Here is a 23,187-nt window from a genome sequence, read left to right as displayed (position 1 = left end):
AAAGGGTCCCGGCGGGCGAGGCGCAGGAGACGCTGCTGCCTCCAGGCGAAGGGAGCAGCGCCGCCAGCCGAGTGGGCGGGCAGGACCTGCGGGCCGGGCGGCTGGGGGGGGTGAGCTGCGTTTGGTTGGCGGCGCTGTGGGGCGGCCGGCCCGCGTCCCCCATCCCCGGCTGGGCGGCGGCGGCGGCGGCGGCGGGACCATGGCGTTGCTGCGGGCCCGCGCGCTGTACGACTTCAAGTCGGAGAACCCGGGCGAGATCTCCCTGCGGGAGCACGAGGTGCTGAGCCTGTGCAGCGACCAAGAGATCGAGGGCTGGTTCGAGGGGGTCAACAGCCGCGGAGACCGGGGCCTCTTCCCGGCCTCCTACGTGCAGGTCATCCGAGCGCCCGTGGCCGAGCCTCCCGCGCCTCTGCCCGTCCCGGCTCCGGCCCGCTACGCCAATGTCCCCGGCGGAGGCTTCGAGCCCCTGGCGGCTGTGGTGGCGGCGGCGACGTCGCCCGCCACAGCCTTCAGCAACCCTCCGCCGGCCCAGCAGCAGCAGCACCATCACCACCAGCAGCTCCCTCCGCCGGCAGAGCCCTTCCAGCTGCTGCCTCCTCCACCGGCCACGTCGGGCTTCTCTTCCTTTCAAGCGGTGCCTCCCTCCTACGGAGGGTCCTCCTATCAGACCAGCCAAGGCAGCGACGACGACTGGGACGACGACTGGGACGACAGCTCGACGGTGGCGGACGAGCCGGGCGTCCTGGGCAGCTCGTACCCGGACTACGAAAATGCGGGGATAGGGGTCGGAGGCCCCGGTGGCTCCTCTGGCAGGTACCGCCTCTCCACCCGCTCCGACCTGTCGCTGAGCTCCCGGGGCAGCCAGCCTGGTGCTCACCTGCACCACCCGGCCGCCGGTGGGGCCAAGAGCTCGGCCACGGTGAGCCGCAACTTGAACCGCTTCTCCACTTTTGTGAAATCCGGTGGTGAGGCCTTCGTGCTTGGAGAGGCGTCGGGTTTTGTGAAGGATGGAGACAAGCTGTGTGTGGTGCTGGGCACCTACGGGCCCGAGTGGCAGGAGAACCCTTACCCTTTCCAGTGCTCCATCGAAGACCCCACCAAGCAGACCAAATTCAAGGGCATGAAGAGCTACATCGCCTACAAGCTGGTGCCGAGCCACACTGGGCAGCAGGTGCACCGGCGCTACAAGCACTTTGACTGGCTCTACGGGCGCCTGGTGGAGAAGTTTCCGGTCATCTCGGTGCCGCATCTGCCGGAGAAGCAGGCCACGGGGCGCTTTGAGGAGGACTTCATCTCCAAACGCCGCAAAGGCCTGGCCTGGTGGATGGACCATATGTGTAGCCATCCGGTGCTCGCGCAGTGTGATGCCTTCCAGCATTTCCTCACCTGCCCGAGCACCGATGAGAAGGCCTGGAAGCAGGGCAAGCGGAAGGCTGAGAAGGACGAGATGGTGGGCGCTAACTTCTTCCTCACAATTAGCGTGCCTGCTGGTGGTCCTGCTGCTCTGGACCTGCAAGAGGTGGAAAGTAAAGTCGATGGCTTCAAGAGCTTCACCAAGAAGATGGATGACAGCACCATTCAGCTGAACCAGACAGTCAATGAGTTTGCTCGCAAGCAGGTTACTGGCTTCAAGAAGGAGTACCAGAAAGTGGGGCATTCCTTCAAGGGCCTCAGCCAAGCATTTGAGATGGACCAGCAGGCTTTTTCAGTTGGCCTCAATCAAGCCATTGCCTTCACTGGGGAAGCTTATGATGCTATTGGTGAACTCTTTGCGGAGCAACCCAGACAGGACCTCGATCCAGTGATGGATTTGTTAGCTCTGTATCAAGGACATCTGGCCAATTTCCCAGACATAATCCATGTCCAGAAAGGTAATGTAGTTTTAACTATATCAGCTTACCTCTATCACCCAATTAAATTTGTATAATAGAAGTTAGACTTCTGAGTTATTGTAGTAAAATGTTCCAGAGGAGTATAGTGTCCGTGTTTGTTGCATCAAAACTAATCAATCCTGTAGCACCTCAAAGACGAATAATGAATGGCCACTGTGCTAATCTTGTACAGTATACACTTGACTTTTGTATGGAAATGTTCTGCCACCAGGATTACATTGCCTTTTGCCCCCCAATGTTTGCCTTTTTCTCCCCTTTGTACCAATATGCATATATAATGGACCAAGTTATTGAAGATAACCTCATGTCAAATTTGGTTCTAGATTTGATTTTAGGCCACAGTCCTTTGCACACCAACTGGGCATAAACTTCACTGGTTGCAGTACTTCTGAGTAAGCATTATAGGATTGGGCTATAAAGTTATTAAAGACTATGGCAGCATAAAATTGTTAGTCTTTAAGGTGGCACAATATGCTTATTTTTGGTAAAACACTGGAGACAATTCTGCCTCAGAAGTTAGCCTCTTCTGATAGGATTTATGGACTCAAGTTATTAAGGAAGTGCTGAATTTAAGGATGCTTGTTTTGAACCCTTAGTGGTATGTTATTACCCTACCCTGCTCCCCCAAGCAGGAAACTATACTTGCCTATCATACTCAGGATTTGTGTTTGTTTGTAAAACAGGAGTGTAGTGAAGTACTGAGCAGTATTTTAAAAGAGTATACTTGTTTAATTGTGTCAGAGAGACCATTGCTTACTGTGTACCTTGTGAGTAGCTTCAGGGTTTTTTAACAAGGCGAAGTCAGCCACAGAACACTTTAATTAATTTCAAGCCACATATGAGTTGTTTGGATCATTAATTAAACGAACATTAATGTATCACAAAGGAGCTTTTTAGAAAAACAAATACACTCTCTGCTCTGTCTGGATTTAAGGTTCACATTAGGAATGGGGAGCCTGTGACCTTCCAAACATTGCCCAACTGCAACTTGCACCACTCCTAACCATTGGCCCTGCTGAGTACAGCTGATGCGAATTGGGAGTTGAACAACAAGCTGCAGGGCTGCAGGTTCTCAGTCCCTGTAAGATTTGGATGCTTGGGCTTTGTTCCCATAACCACTTTGTAAGATTTGGTCATAGATGTACAGCTATCTAGTACATAAGTAGTTAACATTTCCAGGGTGGATTTTCTTCAGAGGCATGTAGGATTCTCTTTGTTTCCTTGCACCTGGTTTTCTACTGATCTAATGTTTCTCTATTTTAGATTTTAGGCCAGTTTACATAAATGAAACCTAATACAATACAATCTAATACAATTCAGAGCAATGTGATGAGGTTTGACTTCCTCTGTACAGATACAGCTGTGAAGTTAGTACCCATTCTTGACAGTGTGTTCATCACCTTGGTGTCTAATTTCTCTGTGCAGCTCTAATCAGTTAATGTGTTCCACATATCAAGGGCCAAGGATAAAAATGTCAACCTTTGTGGTTATCACTCCAGTCAGGACTATTTTCATCCAGATAGAAAAACTTAATATAACAAAACACAGTGAAAAGAGAGGTGGGAATTTTCACATGACATTCAAATCTGTTGAGGTAGGTCTTCCAGGAATATACAATTATTCTTGAAATCAACTGTAACTTGAGTATTACATGCTAGGAGCCTATAAATACATTGCTAATAAACCTTTTCAGCATTTGATGTTAGTGTATTGATAAATGCTCTCATGGTTGCATTTATATATTAATGCCAAATACATTGTAATCAATGCTGTTGACCTTAATAGAGGTTGACTTTTTTTGTCAATGGATTATAGTATGAGGTTTTCCAATTGTGTAAATGATGGATGATAAATTGTGACTTCTAAAAGATAATGACACTCTGAGAATACTATTAACCTACGTTTCACATTTGAACACTAATTTCTCACAGTAGTTGCAGCAAAATGCAAGTTGGACCATTAACATGCAAGTGCTTCATGATTCCTAATGAGTCTTAATCTTTATATAGACAACTTTTCAAAAATTGCCATTTGAAGGAATACCTGCTTCCATCAGGTTATAGGCTATGTATTGCATTACAGTGCCATTCTTCAAACTCATTTGAAATGCTGTCTGCACCTTCAGGGACAATGTGATTACTGTGTGCCTTTACAATTGTGCTACAAGAAAGGACTTGGTGGATGCTATTCATTCACACTATCATCATAATTCAGAAAACATTTAAAATATGAAAACATACTAACATTTTCACTGTCATTTAAGTGCTTTTGCTTGGGGCGGTATTTGTATCTGGATTATTGATTTAAATGCAAGTTATTTTACATGGATAGGGCTGAGGGTTTGTCTTATGAAGGAAAAAGCAATAATGGATACCTGCCAGCTCTTGAAAAGATTGGCTTGTAAGTCAGCCCATTTGAGTAGAATTAATGTGTGCCATGGATTCGTGTTGGCAGGCACTAAGTCAGTTAAAAATGGAAGTAGTTGTAGTGCAGATATTATCAAGCTGTTACTTGGCCACCTTACATGTATTACTTGTGTGCCTAAATACTGTAAATCAGCCTAGATGTAAACCCACTGCAGAGTTTTCTGCTGACATTATCTCAAGATGCAGTACCTTAGATTATGCCAGCATAACCTGTGCCCCTTCAAACTAAGCACAACCTACTGGCCATGTTTCGTGACCTGCCAGGTGTTTGACAAGGCCCTACTTGATTCCCAACCAACAGGAGGTTAACTGAGATCTTGCTAGGCTAGTATACATGACTGGCGACCTACATTTGGCTTGCTGAGTCACAGATGATGCATGTCTGACCCACTTCCTCAATAATTTGTCTGCATTTTACAGTGTTTCACTCAAATCCTTACATAGCATGCTACAGCTTAAACAATTTCTCAAAAATATTTGTTTCATTTGCTAAGTATATAAGCCATATGCTGTTTATCAAAATGGAGTGTATATAGTAGATAATGCTCTGGAGTTGGAGATGAGAGGCTGAGAGTCTCTGCTCAGATTTGAGTTTACTTATTGACTTTGAGTAACTCCCATTATCTCTCTGCCTTGCAGGGTTGTTGTGAGGATAAAATGGATTAAACCTATATACACTGCCCTGTGCCCTTCTAAAAGAAGGGTAGTGTGTAAATATAAAATAAATACAACCTGTAATAAAATCAGTAGAGCCTTTCATGACCACATAATTACTATTATTAGCAATAGTACTTATGTTGGGCAGAACTCAGTAAGCTCCTTGGTATTCCTGGGAGCAGTGAAACAAGTAGGAAGATGGCTAGAGTGCAAATGGTAGAAGACTTGAAGTGAATCTACAGTGTTAGAGCTCATTATTAAGTCTACTCAGTGTCTGTGATGACAGCAAACAAGCTGTTATTTTCTAACACTGTTATATATCCTCACATTACTGTCCGTTGGAGTTTTTTGGGATGGTGTGGGGCATTCTGCCCATCTGACGATACTAAACTCTTGGAGGTCCACTGTGATGTGTTTGCAAATTTAGCACAACCTAAAAAAACAAATCAAGGATAAAATTGCTGGCATCTACCATGGCTAGGACATCACAATTGAATTGAGCCAGTCAGTCAGTCACCACATAGGGGAGCAGTGTTCACCCTGTGCTATATGTGGTCCCATGTCTCCTGCAAGGACAGGTTTGTCACTTACAGGTGCTGCTTGATCCAGATTTGTCATTAGAAGTGCAAGTTGCTTTTAAGTTTTACCAACTTAGGCTGGTATGCCAGCTGCAACCCTCTTTGTCCAGAGATAGCCTGGCCTCAGTTATCCATGCTCTAGTGACCTCCAAGTTGCACTACTCTAATGCGCTACTCATATGTGGAGCTGCCTTTGAAGACAATACAGAACCTGCACTTAGTACAGGCAACCGGGGTAGAGTTCCTGGCCCTTGCGCATGTCTGCAGAGCATGTATAAGCCCCCCCCCAGTTATGTCCCACTCCCGTTACGCCATTTTCCAAGTCCAAAATGACCCACTCATCAGTGGTCGCGTGCCAATTGAACACGTGCAACATGGTTGCTGCCTGTACAAAAGTGGCTGGTAGCTCACTAACGGTTTGGGCATTATGAGCATTTTAGGCCAGTGCTACGCCAGCTATACTCCAGTCTATTTCTAGTGCAATTCAAAGTAATGTACAAGTTTTGACCTGTGAAACCTTTTACACTTAGGAGCAGGGTTGAAGGATCACCCTTCTCCATATGTATCTGTGCATTAAGATGCTGTTGTGAGCATCTCTGTCCATAGTTTAGGGGATATGACAGCTAGACCGTTTTTTTGTGCAAGTTGTGAGGGTTAAAGGAAATGACACCAAGTGTCCAGGAGCTTCATTTACAACCCTCACTTATGTCTGCAATAGATGTGACTGGTCACAGGGTATATCAGTATAGCTAGTTAAGCAAGTAAAAAGCTTTAAATGAATTTTTAAATGCCAGCTGGGTGAAAGTGTTTATGTGGTTTCTGAAAATGGAGTATGGTAATAATTTATTTAAAGTTAGCATATTTCATCAAATCATTGATAAAATTTTGTATAGACTTGAGAAGCAAGCCATGCTTGCTCACATACACTACAGCACAATAGGAGGCATCTCAAAGGTTAATAGATAATGTGCTACTTTTTCTTCCAGTTATCCTGGTAGCCCATTCTTATAGATACAAACTCCATTAAAGACTAAAGTTGATTTAAAGCCCATGCTTAGCACTGTAATGTAGTTTAGACCAATGAAACATTCTCTCAGGGTTTTAGCTTGCCAAAAGTGATGCATTGCCTGTGTGAAAATATTTCTGAGAACTTCCTTTTCATTCCACTCCCCACTCCACCCCACCCCTGCAATGTTATTAATGGAAGTGAGCAGCCTTCCTTATACCCACACAGCAAGGATGAATTCCCATCCGCAGTGCCACATGTGTGGACCCTCCTACTCTTCTCTTTACCAACTAGGGGAGGGTGGGGAGTGGAAGATGTAGCAGGCAGAAGGCACACAAATATGGCTCTCATTGATTTTGTGCCATAGCTCCTGTTCTCTGACATAAGCACAGGGGTCATTGACAAGCATATATCATGGCTGGCTAGAAAGCTAAACTAAAATTTACAAACTTTTGAGAATGATGCATTGGTCCTTTTGTGTGTAGTGAAAAAGCTGAAAAAAATACTGTTCTAACATTTCACAAGAAAGTATCCATTAACATTTGATGTATTGGGGTGAAACACTTTCCCAAAGTCTGGTAAGCTTCTCAACTGCACAATACTATGCATGTGTACTCAGAAGTAAGTTAAGTGAAGTTACTCTCATGGTAAATACTGGATTGTCCCCTAAGTTACTCATAATGAACCGCCCTGAGACCCCCAGGTGTAGGGAGGTATATAAATTCAATAAATAATAATAATAATAATAATAATAATAATAATAATAATAATAATAATAAATTATTTATTTAGAGCATTTATGCCTCGCTCTTGAGCCAAAAAGGCTTCCAGAGCAGCTCACATATGGTCAATTAGAGCAGACATGAACTCCTGAAATGTTCATTTTTGTGAGTTTTTATTATGTACCAAAATAATTTGCATTGAGGGAAATTGTTAGATTTTTCACCTTGTAAGTCAATTGCAGTAGTTTGAACATTGAAAAACATGGAAATCTAAACATGATGAGTACCTTGATAATGATTTCAATCAATTTGCACTAAGCACTGCTAACTTCAACTGGTGTTTGGTTTCAAACTGGCTCTCTAGGGATTTAGGCAGAAATTTTTCCCAGCTCTGCTTTGCCAACTAGAGAGGCTGTAAATTCAGTTTGCACCACCACACATGGAAAGCATAAAAGCACAAAAGGATTAACAGGTTGCCCATCACAATCCACTGGGGTGAAACAAGCTGCAAGTCCAGTTGAATAAGTACATTTCTGCTACTGGGCCTACGAAAGCCTTGTGTGTCAATTTTGAAATAGCTGAAGTTCCTAATGATTGTTTCCCACAGGCATTGTTTCTTTCTACGTAACTACAAGTCAGGTTCCTTAAGCATTTGTACCTATTCTTGCCTAGAGTGTAGTTTTGTAAGTAGTGGACTAGGATGTGTGATGGTATTGCAGTGAAGGAAAGGGGTTTCTTCATAAGTGGTAACATGAAAGTGTTTCCTTATTTCAGCCAGAAACCACCACCTACAACTTTATTGGGAAATACATTTACAGTTCCTAGTGCATGTCTGTTTAAAAAAACAACAACCTGTCAGCCAAATTCTTAACTGTCTGTTACTAAAGCTGGAACATATGTTGAAGCAACTGATAATTTAAAAAGTTCAACCAGTGTGACATTTTGCCAGAGTTGAAAGATAATGAATTTCATGGATCAGGTTTCAGCACAAAAGTGGAAACCTCTGATCTGAATTTTCATCCACAGAACCTGACTGCAAACTCGAGTTTTGTTTGATGTAAGGCTGTTGTTCTACATCTGCCTTCAGATTTATGCAGATAATGTGTCCCACACTAATTTCAATCATCAGGAGGCAAAACAAACTACAAAAGCACTTATACTGAATGGCTTTCTTTAAGGAGCAAGTAATCTGGCCCCTACTTTGTAACATCAAAGACCATTATTTTCTTTGCAGCCTGAAAGCTCAGGTTGGTGGCCAGTATCTAGAGGAGTGAGCACACACAGAAACTGATGTCATAACTGCACTGTAAAAGCTCAGAAAGCAATTGGGGATTGCACAAGAGCAGTTTAAAAGGGATCTTGGGGCAAGGGTGGGGATACTGTATACAGGCACACCAGTGACAATGCCCTTTGGGGGATTTGGTACTGGGGGAGGTAAAGAAAAACTCCCACTGGTGTGTGTACACCATTGGTCAAATTATTCTCAAACCAGACTACATTCTTTAATAAATACAGAATATGCACACTGATCTTTGAACTCTCATGGGTTTTAAGGAGTACTTTCTGAATTCTGTGATGAAAGAGTTTTGAAGTAGAAGTGCTACAATAATAGCAACTTGGTGGATACCCCAAATAGCTGCACCCTCCACTGATTTTAGCTTTCCATTCTCAAGCTTGTACATTTAAAAACTTGCATTGACAGGATAAAAAAATTAGGATGGTGGTTGTTCCAAAAGTTAAAATAGAATCACAGGGGTTTTTTAACTAGCTCCCTTACACTGCTGCATATGCCCATGGCAGTCTAAACTGTCCACTATAGTAGTATTTGCAATGTGTCACTCTGGGTTTTTTATATTTTAAAATTTGCTGAATAAGAAAGAAGGGTATTTGTGTTTTAAAGGGGGGGAAATAAAAATCTCTAAGAAAAAATAACACTGTAGCAAATAGAGGTTGATAACTATTCTGTGACTTTTCACTTCCATTTCAACTTCTATGAATGAGTGACTCTAAAAATGCTGTAAAGTTAGGATGATAAAGTACATTGTATGAGTAGATTCAGCATGACTTAACCCTCCTCTCTTCCCAGCTGCTCCCATCCCCACCTATATCCCTTCTACAGGGTCCCCCAAACCTAGATCACATAGTGGGTGGGGAAGGGGAACTCCAGTTGTGCAAGCAAATCTGCTTCGCAAGTGGTCCGGCATAGTTGGGTGTCACCCATTGTCATTAATGAAATCCTTTTGAAACTTCCCAATTCCCATTCCTTAAAAAAAAAAAAGGATGGATGGATGGAAGGAAGGAAGGAAGGAAGGAAGGAAGGAAGGAAAAAGCTAATGTTGAGTTGCAACTTCATTTTTATAAGCCTACTTGTTTTGAGTTAAGGTAACCATCTTGCCACAAAACCTGTATGAGTCATAGTGTTCTGTAAGTTGGCATGGATAGTCTCAGTGAACACAATAGGACTATTGCTCTTTATGATTCAGCTGGCTAGGATACTGCAGAAGCACCAGAATTTTCTATTCAATAATACTAAGTGCAGCATCTGAATTGTTGTGAGGGTGAATGGGCATTCCCCAGCCTGGTGCCTTCTAGATGTTGTTGGATTCTAACCTCCATCAGCACCAGCTGGAATGTCAAATTGTCACAGATGACAAAAGTTGTACTCCCAACAACTAGAGGGGACCAGGTTGGGGAAGGCTGTGGTAGACCATTAGAGACTGTCACTTTTAGCATATTTTTTTCACAGTGTAGTGGCTAACTGAAGTGTGATTTCAAAGTGATTTGGTCTTTGATCTTAACCCCTTTAATGTTAAGTAAATGAAAATTTGACTTCACAGTTTTGATTCCATTTCCAATTGTGTTAACTGTATTTCTGCATTAAGTAAAGTGTGTGATTTGTATAGCAGTATTCAATGTTTTTAATCTAGAGCCATAAATGTTCTTCCTTTGGTTTAAAGGAATGTTTAAAGATTCTAAATGAAGGTGGCTAATTTTGCCTGCTTTGACCTAGGATTTTAAAGTTTGTCATATAAAATTGCTGCACAGCAGGGAAGAGGAACCTGTGGCTTTCCAGATGTTGCTGGACTACAGCTCCCATCATCCTTGATCCTTAGCCATGCCTACTAGGGCAAATGGGAGATGAAATCCAACATTTGGAGGGGCACAGGTTGCCTAACACTGTTTGGTCCAAATCATAACTTGTTGTATCTATTCCACTATATAGATTAGAGATTCTTACTCGTGGGGGTTCTCCGTCAAATAATTATTGTTTTAAATTTTTTAATAAGTAAGTATTCATAACTTGAGGTAAGATTAGTACATATCTTCAACTGGTGTGCCTACACATGCACCTGCATTTTGCTTTTACATAGTTTGATTTAGAATTCAGGAAGAGAAGCTCTTTACTATATATTTTTTAACATTCAGTGACTTCCATGCCTGATGGAGAACAAACAGAATTGCACAGAGTCCTCTTCAAATTGTTCCTTGAGGCAGGTGTCCTACTCTGTAATCCATTAAGAGTCCTGCAGCTTGTGATTTGCATCTAGTGATGTTAAAATCAGATATATGAAACAGATCATTTTGGGGCCAGAACATATACTTGTTTCTACTCTTGACTGCCATAAGAAAGTTTTTGCTGGGATTGGTAGAGAGTTTATAGTACACAGAAGTAGTACTCTCCAGCCTGTAAGTGCTGGTAACCAGGTTATGTCACCTCAACCAGCCTACAGGAAATATACTAACATTCTTGATTTATGTATTTTTAAAATGTAGCAATTTTATTTGCAAGTTCAAAAGCTTATTTAATGATTCTGTTAGTTCCTCCTTCATATCCACTGTCAGTTGACATGGCACTGCTACAGTATATTTATTAGGACTTTTGTTTTTATGTTTCTAATGAAAAGCCAGCCAAAACATTTTTAGCTCCTACAGCAATACAGCCAAGCCTTATCCAGGTCTGAAAACTATTAGAAGTATTATTTACAGGATCAAGTAAGCCAGAAAACAAGAAAAGATGTTAGTTTTTATTTATTTAAAAAGAGAACTGCTGTTAAGAATAATACATCTTGAAATACTTAAAACAGAACATTGCTTGCAACAGCCAAGGGGAAACGGGAATGTCATGAGGCCAAGAGAAGGCATTTTTAGCCAATTGCATCATTTCTTCTTGTGCATGTAGAAGCTTCATTGTAGCCTATGCTGCTCTACTATGATCATATAGCTGAGTCTTGGCTGTGTATATATCATGTAGCCTCACTTTTTGCAAGCAGGTGGTCCACGATCCATGATGGAATGCTATTGCAGGCTTAAGTTAGTTGGTAGAGTTCTGAAAAAATCCTCATTGTTTCAGTTGGTAAGTTTTATTCATTTTGTGTGCCAGTGCAGGGTACGTATGGCCATAAGCTTGCATTGTTTATCCTAGCTGAAGTATTCTCTCATTACTTCTACATATTGTGCATAAACAATTGGAAAGGCATGTCTACTACTTAAAATGAAAAAGGTTCAAAACAAACAAGGCTTACAACCAGATGTTGTATGTACGTCAAACTTAGCCTAAATCTGTTTTACTAGTTAAACAAACATTTTTATTCAGGGAGATGGCTCACCTTTTGTGTTAATCGGATTTTGAAGTTCTGGTCCACAATTGTTTTGAAAATGTGCAACTAAAGCAGTCAAGTGACTTGAAATTATACATCTCTCAGTAATGTCTCGCTAAAGATCCTGTGAGTTCTCTGTGACTCAGTGTGACTCAGAAGTGGTAATGGAAAATATGCAAGTGATATCTAACCCATTCATCCATTGTCTGTTTGCTTTTTTTGAATATACCTTGCAGATTTAGGACTCTTCTTTGTTTGCCAGACCTAGCCAGTTCATTATTTCATTTGTTCATTCATTCATTTGTTATATTTATGTTTTGGTCCTATCATTCCAGTAAGGCAGTAGTTTTCAGACTGTTCTGGTACCTCAGGACCCTGGGGTTCCTTCTAAGTTTAGGCTTCTCAGTGAGAAAATCAAGAATGGCAAAGTTCCCTGGAAAGCAACTTTCCACCATAATTGTTTCCCCCCTTTTATGTATACCCCTAGGGGAGTATTGAGTGTGTTTCCAAATGCACTCTTGAGAATTGTCAATGTACTTTGAACTCGCTGTGCATAGGAGAACATGCTCTAGAATCCCTTGCAATTTGGAAGAGTTCTTCAGCAGATAAATTGGTTCAGAAAGGATTCTAAAAGCTTTAAAATAAGTGCTCTAAAACTGGATTTGGCGTGCATGTGGTTCTCACATGTTTTCAGGAAGTGGCTTAGGCCAATCTGGTGGCAGCTGCATCCTTTTTGAACCAAGCTGGCCAAATCACCCTTGTATAGAGCTGCCAGTTAAAATCCTACTGTAGCTACTTACTTTACAAAAAGAAAACAAAAGTTTTAGCATGGGACTTACTTGATCACAGAGGTAGATAGTTGCTTAAGGGTCCCCATTTCAAGGGGTATTTGCCACAATGGTCTCTCCCCCTGATATCAGCATATCTGATGCTGTCAGCATTCTCCACAATTCTCTGTGAGGATATACAACCTTCTGGGACACTGTTGATATGAGGTTGCCTGTGTCTTTTCCCACCCAAGTTGTTGAAAAGAAAACTTGAGCCACACCTGGGCAGAACTTTGTGAAGTGTACACCATTTGGAAATGTACAAATTCCGTTGCAACAAACAAAAATATGTTTGCAATGTGTTGAACATTTAACCTCTTTTATGCCTTTTTTATCTGAAAGTTTTACAAGAGGGTTGTATGTAAGTTATGGGGACAATTCTAAAGTCTGTTTTTGCCTTTTAATTACTTAGATTGCTGTGAAATTACAACTGGAATCTAGAAGTTTGTAGAATTGGATCTGTCTTATTTAGTTGAGCAGTGGCTATAAATTCAGGCTTGTTGGGCTGAAAGTCTTACAGAAACAGAATTGCGGGAATAGTAGTCTCACTTCCTTGCTCACTTTCTGTGGCCACACTGAGCACTCCAGAATTCACATATCTTCATTAAACTTGTTTATAATATTACTTTTCATGAAATGAACAGAGCTGAATTAACAATCAGGAGCTCTTCACTTTTCACTTCTGGTTTACCCCTGAATGTGAAAATGTAATATATATGTTAAAGGTGTTACCTTAGGATAATGTCATCAACTATTAACCTGCAAGCATGCAGAAGAAAAGCTATGATCACCCTTGAGTTCAGTCATCTCTTGTATTTTGCAGCAAAGTGATGTAAGTATGGTACATAGTACTGGTGATCTGAAATGCATATTCTAGGTGGAGTTTGCTTATAGCAAACAATTGTAAGCTGACTTGTAGGGTGAGGTAAATATTTCAGCCCAAGGCAGCTTACAATTGATCTTTTAAGAAAAGGATTTCAAAACTGTGTCTAGGTATGGTAAGCACTTTGGTGCTACTTTCAGAATGCACACTGGATATACTATGATGTATTGCAGAGAGAATCTCTTAATCAAAGGTTTTATTATGTCCTAGAATATAGGAATAATTTCAGATTTTTTTAGACTGTGAACAGCAAGCGTAATTAGCAGTATAGCTTTTACTTAGACTTGTTCCAGTCATCTTTTAATTCCAGTATATCTTTTTTGTTCATTATGCAGGAGCCCTTACCAAAGTGAAGGAAAGTAAGCGGCATGTAGAAGAAGGGAAGATGGAGGTTCAGAAAGCCGATGGCATTCAGGATCGTTGTAACATTATTTCTTTTGCCACCCTGGCAGAAATTCACCATTTTCACAAAATTCGAGTGAGAGACTTCAAATCACAAATGCAGCATTTCTTACAACAGCAAATACTTTTTTTCCAAAAAGTGACACAGAAGTTAGAAGAAGCTCTTCACAAGTATGACAGTGTTTAATATGCTTAATTCTTGGACTTTAAATAATGGATATTTCTAAGCTTGTGGATGGAATGAACAACGGATACAAACTCCACACTCAAGTATCTCCTGACACCTTTTGGGATGGTGTACAAGGATGATTTTGTAATATGTTCTGGAGTCCAACTGAACCTAAAATTGCCTAAGGAGGACATAATTATGCCTATATAGTGGAGACTGTACTACACATTGTAACTAAGTTATACTCAAAATGCCTACACTACCATTGTAATGTTTTTGAAATAATGATTATACTATTTGCCTTACTGCTTTTTTGAAATACGGTATTTTAGTGCATAATATGCTGTAGACCTCAAAACCTTTTGGGTCTTTAAGGAAGTTGGTTAGATAAAAGCCTGCTTCAGATGCCTTTTTAAAATTCTCTTCGGTATGAATTTTTAAATTCAGCCAATTCTCTGTTTACAAATTCCTGTTAGAGCAGCTATGCGATTTTGTGCCTTTAGAATTACAGTTTTTCATTATTATTATTTTCTAGTAAACCACATTTCTATGACTGATTGAATGAAGGGTTGGCACCTCTGATAGGGCCTGATTTCAAACCTCACAGTGACTGAAAAATAACTTGTCATGTAACTTGCACACCTAGGTATTATGATAAATTTTGGCTGGAAAAAACCCAGGATTTAAAATCATTTTAGACTTTGTGCTGATTAAAAATACTATTTATTATTTGTACCAGAATCTTAAATCTACAAGCAAGAAATCAGCACTGCTGTATTTCCTTTCTTAACATGACAACGTAAAATATTTCACTGTAACATGTCTTTGAATAGAAACTTTGGACCACTTATCTAATAAAAGAATACTGAAGTATATCAGTGGGATAAGAGTAGAGGATCAGTGGCTCATATTTGTATGTATGTATTGTTTGTGAGAATTGCTTAGCGTGGCAGCTGATTTATTTGGTTATAAACCTGGTGTTACATTGTCAACTGAAACTTGCAGATCACAATTTGTCAGTGCGGCCAAACCAGTCGCAGTATCCTAAAACTGCCTCTGTAGGAGTGTGCTTTGTGGCATAATATGCCTTGGCCATCTGCAATATCAGCAGCGGCATTGTAGTGTGCCTAAGGACTTACCTAAGCCCCACAGTTATTTTTTTTAAAAAAATAGTTCCCCTAATTGTAATTTCTTAAGTCAAATAACAATAATTTTGAAATACTGTCTTTATCCTATAGGTCTGTTTCCTTTTAATGTAATTAACTAACCCACAGAAGGACCCAACTGGTTCTGCAAGCCAAAGGGGCTTTGGATTTTAGTTACTTAAATAACAACCACTTGTACTGAAACAAACAAACACCAGCAACTCCTTTAATCAGTTTTAAAAGTAGGTCTGCTGCAAACAAAAAAGAAAACAAAAGTCCTTGTGGTTGTGTGGCCCCATACATTCATAGGACAAGCTTACTTTCAGCTTTAAAGCAACTGCTAATATGGAACTTTGCAACTCTAGTAGCACAGGTGTGGGAACAATATCACCCATACAAGAAAATTTACCAGGTTCTTTCTCTTATTAACTACATTTTTTATATATGTGCATGTTGTATAAAGGGGAGAGGGAGAGGGAGAGAGAGAGTGAGTAATTCATCATGTTGACATAACAAAAGTCAAGCTTGTAAGTTTTGCTGTAAGATGAGATAGTAGTTGTTCCATGGCACTAGTCTTCCTGGTTTCGCTGTTTTGTTGTTTCATTTCCTGGTTTTAACCAAGGAAGGGGAAAAATGCAGTCAAAAGACAAATTCCCCATCTAATCACACAATGGGGTTACCTACTAAGTCTGATGATTTAAAGTAAAGAAATAATGTGAGTACTTCCGTAAATATTTGTGTGTTGTGCTTTATCATATTTTTACTTCCAAACTATGCTAGAGTATCTTGAAACAAATCTATGTGACATTGTGCATCCTACTGTACATAGGATACCTTGACTACTAGGAAGTTGTCCTGTGACCAACAAGCTGAGGATGAAGCACAGCCTTTGAACCTACCATGCTCAGGCATGCATGCTAGGTTTGGGGGGCATTTTTCTTTGGTCTTGTGGATTTTTTATTTGCCGAGGAAGGTTCTTTAATTCCTTATGCAACAATCCTTCAGCTTCTGGCTCTTTTATTGGACACTTATCCAGCGTATATTATGTTCGTATTTCATCACTGTTTTTCATGGATTCATCACGGATACAGGGAAAAGGTGAAGAAAATTAACTTCTAATGCTAAACTGATGTGCGGACTCCAAAGCTTTAGTCTTGCTCTTCCCCCCCCCCCCCGAACAGATTATGGGGCAATCTAGTTTACTAGGAGTGCATGTCTTTCAGATGTTTAGCAGGCCTGCTATTACACAGAGCAGGCCAAAGTTGCTGTGATGTGTGAAGATGGTGCACAAATCAACCTCTGTATATTTTTATTTATAACAACCATTTTATATGCCATCATTTTGGGCACAACTCAACATTATAAAAACATCATAAGATCAACAACCAAAGCTAGTAAAGGCATCAGTAGCAGCAGCATTAACTGCCACTAAAACCCTTTAACCTTAAGCATAATAAAACATAGGCGAGACTAAAATAAACTTAAGAGCCCTGCTTGATCAGACCAAAGGTCTATCTTGTTGAGCATCCTCTTCTCAAATTGACTAGTCAGATACCTATGGGCCACATGCAACTTTAGAGCAACAGCTCTCTTCCCCACTTAGGAATCATAGCAACTGGTATACAGTATATTGCCTCTGTTATGGAGGTAGAGCATAGCAATTGTGGCTCATATCCATTAATGAATTTGTCTTCTACATCTTGTGAAAGCAACATTCATAATTTAACTGAGTTGTGAGAAAAAGTTCTCTGAAAAGATTCTGATACAAAGACACCCAGTCCTTAAATGGCAAATCTTTAAAACTGGTATACAATTATGCAGCGTTGAGGGTCATGTGGCTTTTGAAGTATTCCTCAGAATCTCTGCTTCGTTCTCCAGTGTCCAGGACAGACATGTTTGCACCGTCCTTTAAGTGGGAACACATTATTTTTAGCTGAAAAGAGATTCCTTCCATGAGATCTGCAGAGACAGTGAAAGAGGCCTGAAGAACAGGTTTGAAGGGACTTTAGCAGCATTCCCTCTGCATAAAAACTCAGGGCTTTCCCCCACTCTCCTTTGAACTTTCCTTGTGATAAAGGCCAAGAAAATAGATTGTTCCATGAGTTATGTATGCATATGGGGCATTGAGTAACATTGTGGCTTTCATTTTAGTAAGTGTTGTTACTGGATCTTCCCAGCAAATTTAGGATGATAGTCAGATTTTAAAAACCCAAGGGAAGGGGAGTGAACATGTAACTTAGCTTAGGGATAACTGTTCATATGGTTGCATTCCGCAACTTGTTACTGTTTTCAATGGAATGTTTTCCATTGCCAGTGACCACAAGTTAACTGTTGCTCGGAACTTCTTGTTTCTTTTAATGGGAAATGGATAACTTTTCATGTTAAGCTGCTTCTCTCCCTAAACACTGAATGATACAGTGGTACCTCAGGTTACAGACGCTTCAGGTTACAGACTCTGCTAACCCAGAAATAGTACCTCGGGTTAAGAACTTTGCTTCAGGATGAGAACAGAAATTGCGCTGCAGCAGCAGCGGGAGGCCCCATTAGCTAAAGTGGTGCCTCAGGTTAAGAACAGTTTCAGGTTAAGAACGGACCTCCAAAACAAATTAAGTTCTTAACCCGAGGTACCACTGTACCGTGCTAAGAACAGATGTGGCTTCTTAAGTGCACTGAAGTGTGCCTTTACGATTTGCTTTGCTGAATTCTGTGCATGGTGGAACTGAACTCCCTGCACATCAGAATTAAAGAACTTTCCTCAGTAAATAACAAATCCACAAGACCAAAGAAAAATACTCCCCAAACCAGTTATCATTCTCACATTTTGCCCTGTCTTATCTTGGAACATTCTCCTTCAAATGGATGGGCACATTTAAAACACATTTATGGTTTGTTTCAATACACTAAGAAGAAGAGGAGGAAGAGGAGGAGGAAGAGTTTGGATTTGATATCCCACCTTAAGGAGTCTCAAAGCAGCTAATAATCTCCTTTCCCTTCCTCCTGCACAACAAACATTCTATGAGGTGAGTGAGGCTGAGAGACTTCAAAGAAGTGTGACTAGCCCAAGGTCACCCAACAGCTGCATGTGGAGAAGCGGGGAAGCAAACCTGGTTCACCAGATTACGAGTCCACTGCTCTTAACCACTACACCACGCTGGCACTAAAGCCAAAGTTACTCTGATCTTTGGACATCTGTGACATCACAGCAGCAATGGCCAGTGAACTAGAAGTTAATGAGCAGCATTTGCTCACTCCAGATTTTGTCTTTTGGGAGTTTCTGGTTGTTTTTCAGCAGTGGCAAAATTGCTGTGTTTGTTTTGGTCTTTTTTGTTTTTGTAATTTTTCACACTTTGTGCTTTAATTTGACATCTCCGTATCTGGTAGCAGCAGCCACAGCTTGCCCTTATGACTGTGGGTGCCTGGGGCCACATGCCATCACTGGACATGTGCTCATGCTACCTCAGCACTTTGTGGGTGTCTTGTCCCCCCCTATTTAAAATATTGAGGGGACTAGGGCACCAAGGAGTTGGTGTGCCTGTCTGGTAGCAATAAAATGCACACAAAAATCCTGTTTTCCATTCAAGCCTTATGGCACTAGTGGGACAAAATGAAATGCTGAATCCTATGTATGCTTGTCCAACAGTAAACCCTACTGGAGCTTACTCCCAAATCAATGTGCTTAGGATTGCAACCTTAATTATTTTGAACTGTTGTCATTAAACAGAAGTTTCCACCCTGAGAGCTCTCCCAAGTGGAAGGTTGCAGCCTCATTGTAGTTTTGATTGGGCCATAGCAATCTTGTCTGCTCCTTGTTTTATTTTAAATGCATTGTTACCCAGCTTGATCTCTTGGAATGGTGAAGTAGCCAAACCTAAAAAAAATAGTTCAGCTAATATTAAATGGAAAGAGTTATACTTGGCAGTTGTGGAAAGTAGGAGCCTGTGGGGAAATGGAGCAAAGATACAAAAATGCCTGGCAAGCTGGAGACCTTCCAGGGCAGACTTCTAAGAACCATCTGAACACTCCCTGATTCATGTAACTAGCAGGGCACGTGACTTTACAGTGGTTCGCTTAAAGCCTCTTACAGCTGACCTTTGTTAAGACATCTTTTAATTGTGCTGACACTTTCTGATGACTAAAGAGAACATGAGGTTTTGTGTTCTCCTGTGATTACTCATGCACCAGGAACCTTGTTAGCACCAACCTTGCAGCAAAGAGCAACTCTTACAACACACTGTCTGGTTTCCTGCATTCCTGCTGTTGGCGCCTCTCCAAATTCAACCTCCCACGTGAAAAAGAAAACTGAACACTTTGATTGGATTGCAGCAGTTTGCTCTGAAAATTTGGGGGCTTTTGCAGTGCAACAAATAAAGTTGATCTAGAATCACAGTTTAAATACTTTGATGTGTTGATTAATTGAGGTTAGACAAGTGTGTATGTGCTCTAACAAAGCAATCATCCCAGGCCTCACACATTTTTCAGCCGAGGCTGTGGAAGTGTTTGCAATAACACCAACTTGCTGAGAATTCACTATGTAGACATCAGCCAAGCCCTCATTCCTGTGCCAAAGTAAATAGTCATATAGTTTTGTATTGCATTAGTATGTACAGCACAGCCTTATGGGAAGGTTTCAAAACTTTGAGTGTGCCCATGTTTATGTTGCTTTTATAGACTAGATTTTAATGGGGTTTGCATGGGAGTTCAGGTTTATGTAATGAAACAATAGAGATGTTTCTGGTGTCTTTATGGGGGTCCTGCTGTGCCAAAGTAATGATTCCATTCCTCATCCTGATTCATGGTCAGCATTTCATGCTTCAGAAATTATATGAGCCACAGTAAAACTCACGAACACTTTAATGCCAATGGTGGGCAATCCAATAAAAGCTGGGGGAGGCTAAAGCTCATTTAAATCACTGGGACTTAAATACAAGGTGTGACCAGAAAGTTCGGTGAATGGTCACAGAAATCGGACAGCGAGAAATATTTGAACATGCAATCGGCATCGAAGACACACGAAATGCTCATAACTGTGTACAGAGATGAAGCTGTAACTCGAAAGACAGTGTATGAGTGGTTTAAGCATTTCCATGAAAGGTGGCAAACCATCAAAGATGACTCAGTCTGGCAGACCGTCGATAAGCAGAACGGCAGCAAATGTCAACAGAGTTTGTGAGATATTGATGCGGGGTCAGCATTTATACATCTGAATGATGGCGGAAGAATGGCATATTCTGCATGAAATTGTTACTGAGGTTACTGAGTTGTCCCACCCTCCTTATTCTCCCGATCTGGCCTCACCGGATTTCTTTCTTCTTCCAAAACTGAAATTACACGTCCAAGCTGCTGTGACGAGGGAACTGAAAGCAGTGTGAAAAAAGGACTTTTCCAGAAGTTTCCAACAGTTCTACGAACGTTGTCAACGGTGCATTATATCAGAGGGGGGCTACTTTGACGGCCTGTAAGGTATGTATGTTCAAATATTCCGATTTTTGTGACTATTCATCAAACTTTCCAGTCACACCTTGTATGTTACAGTGCAGTCCAAACCACATCTGCTCAGAAGTGCTTGCTGTTGATTTCAGCAGGGCATACTCCCAAGTAAATGGGGTTGGGATTGTACAGGTATATATTGATCTCAATAGAACTGAGCGACAATCCCCTACAAGAAATACCACCTACCTGCAAAACTGCTATTGGGAATCTCATATTTACTATGTAATATCTAATGTAGTCATTTGTGCCCAGCTTCTGGTGGGCCTCAGTGTGCGTTAAAATCTCAGCAACGCCATAAAAATATTCCCCAAATACACTTTGGTGTTTTCCCACAAAATAAAAACAGGATGTAATTTAAAGTAAGCAAGGACCCAGCTTTTTACTGGGCTGACCTCCACTAATGTAGGAATATGCAGGGCTTTTTTTAAGCACTAAACATTTCACAGCTTCCATCAATCTGTATCGGTTTTTGATATCCTATATTCAAATGCAGATGGGAAAAGTCAGACATTCGTATAAAACTGCTCCTTACAAATCTCTGTGGAAGCCACAGTGATGCCAGCTATGGGGTGATATAAGTAAATATCGTGGGTTGGGTGCTTGAAAAGCTGTACATGCTTGTATGCATTTGATATTTGTTCCATCTGTTACCATATCCCAAGGCAGACAGAAGGTAGATCTGGGGGTGACTTGCAGTAGATTGGCAATGGTTTCTGACTCCCAGTTGACTGCTCACTAGAACCAAATATCACCATCATGTTACCCCAGTACTGAAAGAATTGCACCAGCTGCCATTAGTTTCACTGCCTGGGCACCATTTTGTGGTAGGGAGGATAATATATGTTTAAAGTAAAAAGATCGTAGGATCACCACATGTGCATGCCACTGAAGGTGTTTTGTTCCCCCCCCCCCCCAGTAAGTAAGAAAGAATGCTGCAGTGACCAATATCAGCATTGAAGGCCCATGCCCTCAAATGCTGGCACTGGATCTGTTTGTCACTGCCCCATCATCTGTTGCTCTCTGGACAGCCAGCTGATGGGGCTCTGGGCTTGGGGGTTCTATACCTCAGCCCTAAGGCAACTCCAAATCACTGTACCACCTAAGGAAAAAGAAAATATGATGGCCTCACCCTTCAGAAGCCTATTGGCCTGGCAGTGGAATCATAGTTCAAGGCAGGTGATGGGGCATCATCCTGCACCATATCTGAGAAATCAAGCTAGCACACACAGCTCTGCCTTTCAACACTTCCCCACCCCCTAGCATCTGATGCCTGAGGCAGCTGGCACATTCTGCCTAATGATAGGGCTGCCTATATCCAACCTCAGCTACACCACTGATTATAACAGCAAAAACAAACAAACAAACAAACAAACAAGGCCCTGACCTAAGGAATGTTGCTGAAATGAAACATGGTTACATTCAGTTCTAACGTAAAAACAATGCTCAGAGATGCATATTCCTTAATTCTGTATTTGTCTGCACACAACCCTTAATTTACACCTGGCTCCAATTAATGGACTTTAGGGTTCTAACAATAAATAAAGTGTGACCACCATGGTTATACTACAGACACAAAACTTACTTCCTTTAGGAAACATGCTTTGGAAAGACGTTTAAGTACAGCATCATTTCCAGGTATGAAATCCCATGCGCCCTGTTCTCTCATGGAAATGAGGTACAAATATTTGCCATATCAGAGAGACAGAAAAGAGGTTCTCTACTCATGCTAAGTAATAAAACTACAGGACAGTCTGTGCCTGATGGCTACCAATCAATAACCACTTTCCTGCCTTTCCTGCACATTAATTCATTACAGTTCTGTTGCACTTGGAGATAACATTAAAAGACAATAGGATTTGCTTTCAGCTTCTCGGGAGAATATAAATATTGCACTACAATGAGTTCTTTGTGATATCAAAAAGAATGTAAAAAGAGGATCTATTCCATGTAGGATTATAGAACCAGGAAGGAAAAATTGCAATACTTAGAAGAACTAGATTAATCTTTTAAATCACTAAACCTTTATATTTGCCTTCGTACATTCCTGTTAACACTGTGGGGTTTTTTTATGATGACATAATTTAAGCGATAGATTGCATCCTGGTTTTTTCCTTTCTCTTTTCAAAAGAAAGTGTTGTAGGTTTCTTCAGTGTTTTACATAAATAAAGAACCTAACAAATGTTCTAGGTTTGGGAGACAATCCCATGGGTCGAGATTTATGATTTACTTAGGCCACAATCCTTACCATGTCTATTTGGAAGTAAATCCCACTGAATTCACTGTGGTTTACTCCTAGGGGAGTGGGTTAGAACTGCAGCCTCAGGCTGCAATAGTTAGCAAGCAATTGGAGTTACTTTCCAGTAGAAGTAGCCAGGATTGTGCTTTAAGGATA

At 41.2% G+C, this 23,187-nt stretch overlaps 1 protein-coding gene across 1 annotated transcript; it reads left to right on the top strand.

The window, feature by feature from the left end:
* Positions 1–80: 80 nt before the first annotated feature.
* SNX18 (sorting nexin 18) lies at positions 81–15,049 on the top strand. Its single transcript, XM_079994873.1, has 2 exons — positions 81–1,871; positions 13,925–15,049. Exons 1-2 carry the CDS (start codon positions 200–202, stop codon positions 14,176–14,178), a joined length of 1,926 nt encoding a protein of 641 aa, XP_079850999.1. The 5' UTR covers positions 81–199; the 3' UTR covers positions 14,179–15,049.
* The last annotated feature ends 8,138 nt before the right edge of the window (positions 15,050–23,187 follow it).

Source organism: Podarcis cretensis (assembly GCF_951804945.1).
Source record: "Podarcis cretensis genome assembly, chromosome: 11".
NCBI classification, from domain to species: domain Eukaryota; kingdom Metazoa; phylum Chordata; class Lepidosauria; order Squamata; family Lacertidae; genus Podarcis; species Podarcis cretensis.
This window is presented reverse-complemented; position numbering and strand designations above follow the sequence as displayed.

Coding starts and splice junctions, on each gene's coding strand:
- SNX18 (XM_079994873.1), top strand. CDS start 200: ATGGCGTTGCTGCGGGCCCGCGCGCTGTACGACTTCAAGTCGGAGAAC. Junction 1,872..13,924: donor CATAATCCATGTCCAGAAAG/GTAATGTAGTTT, acceptor TTCATTATGCAG/GAGCCCTTACCAAAGTGAAG.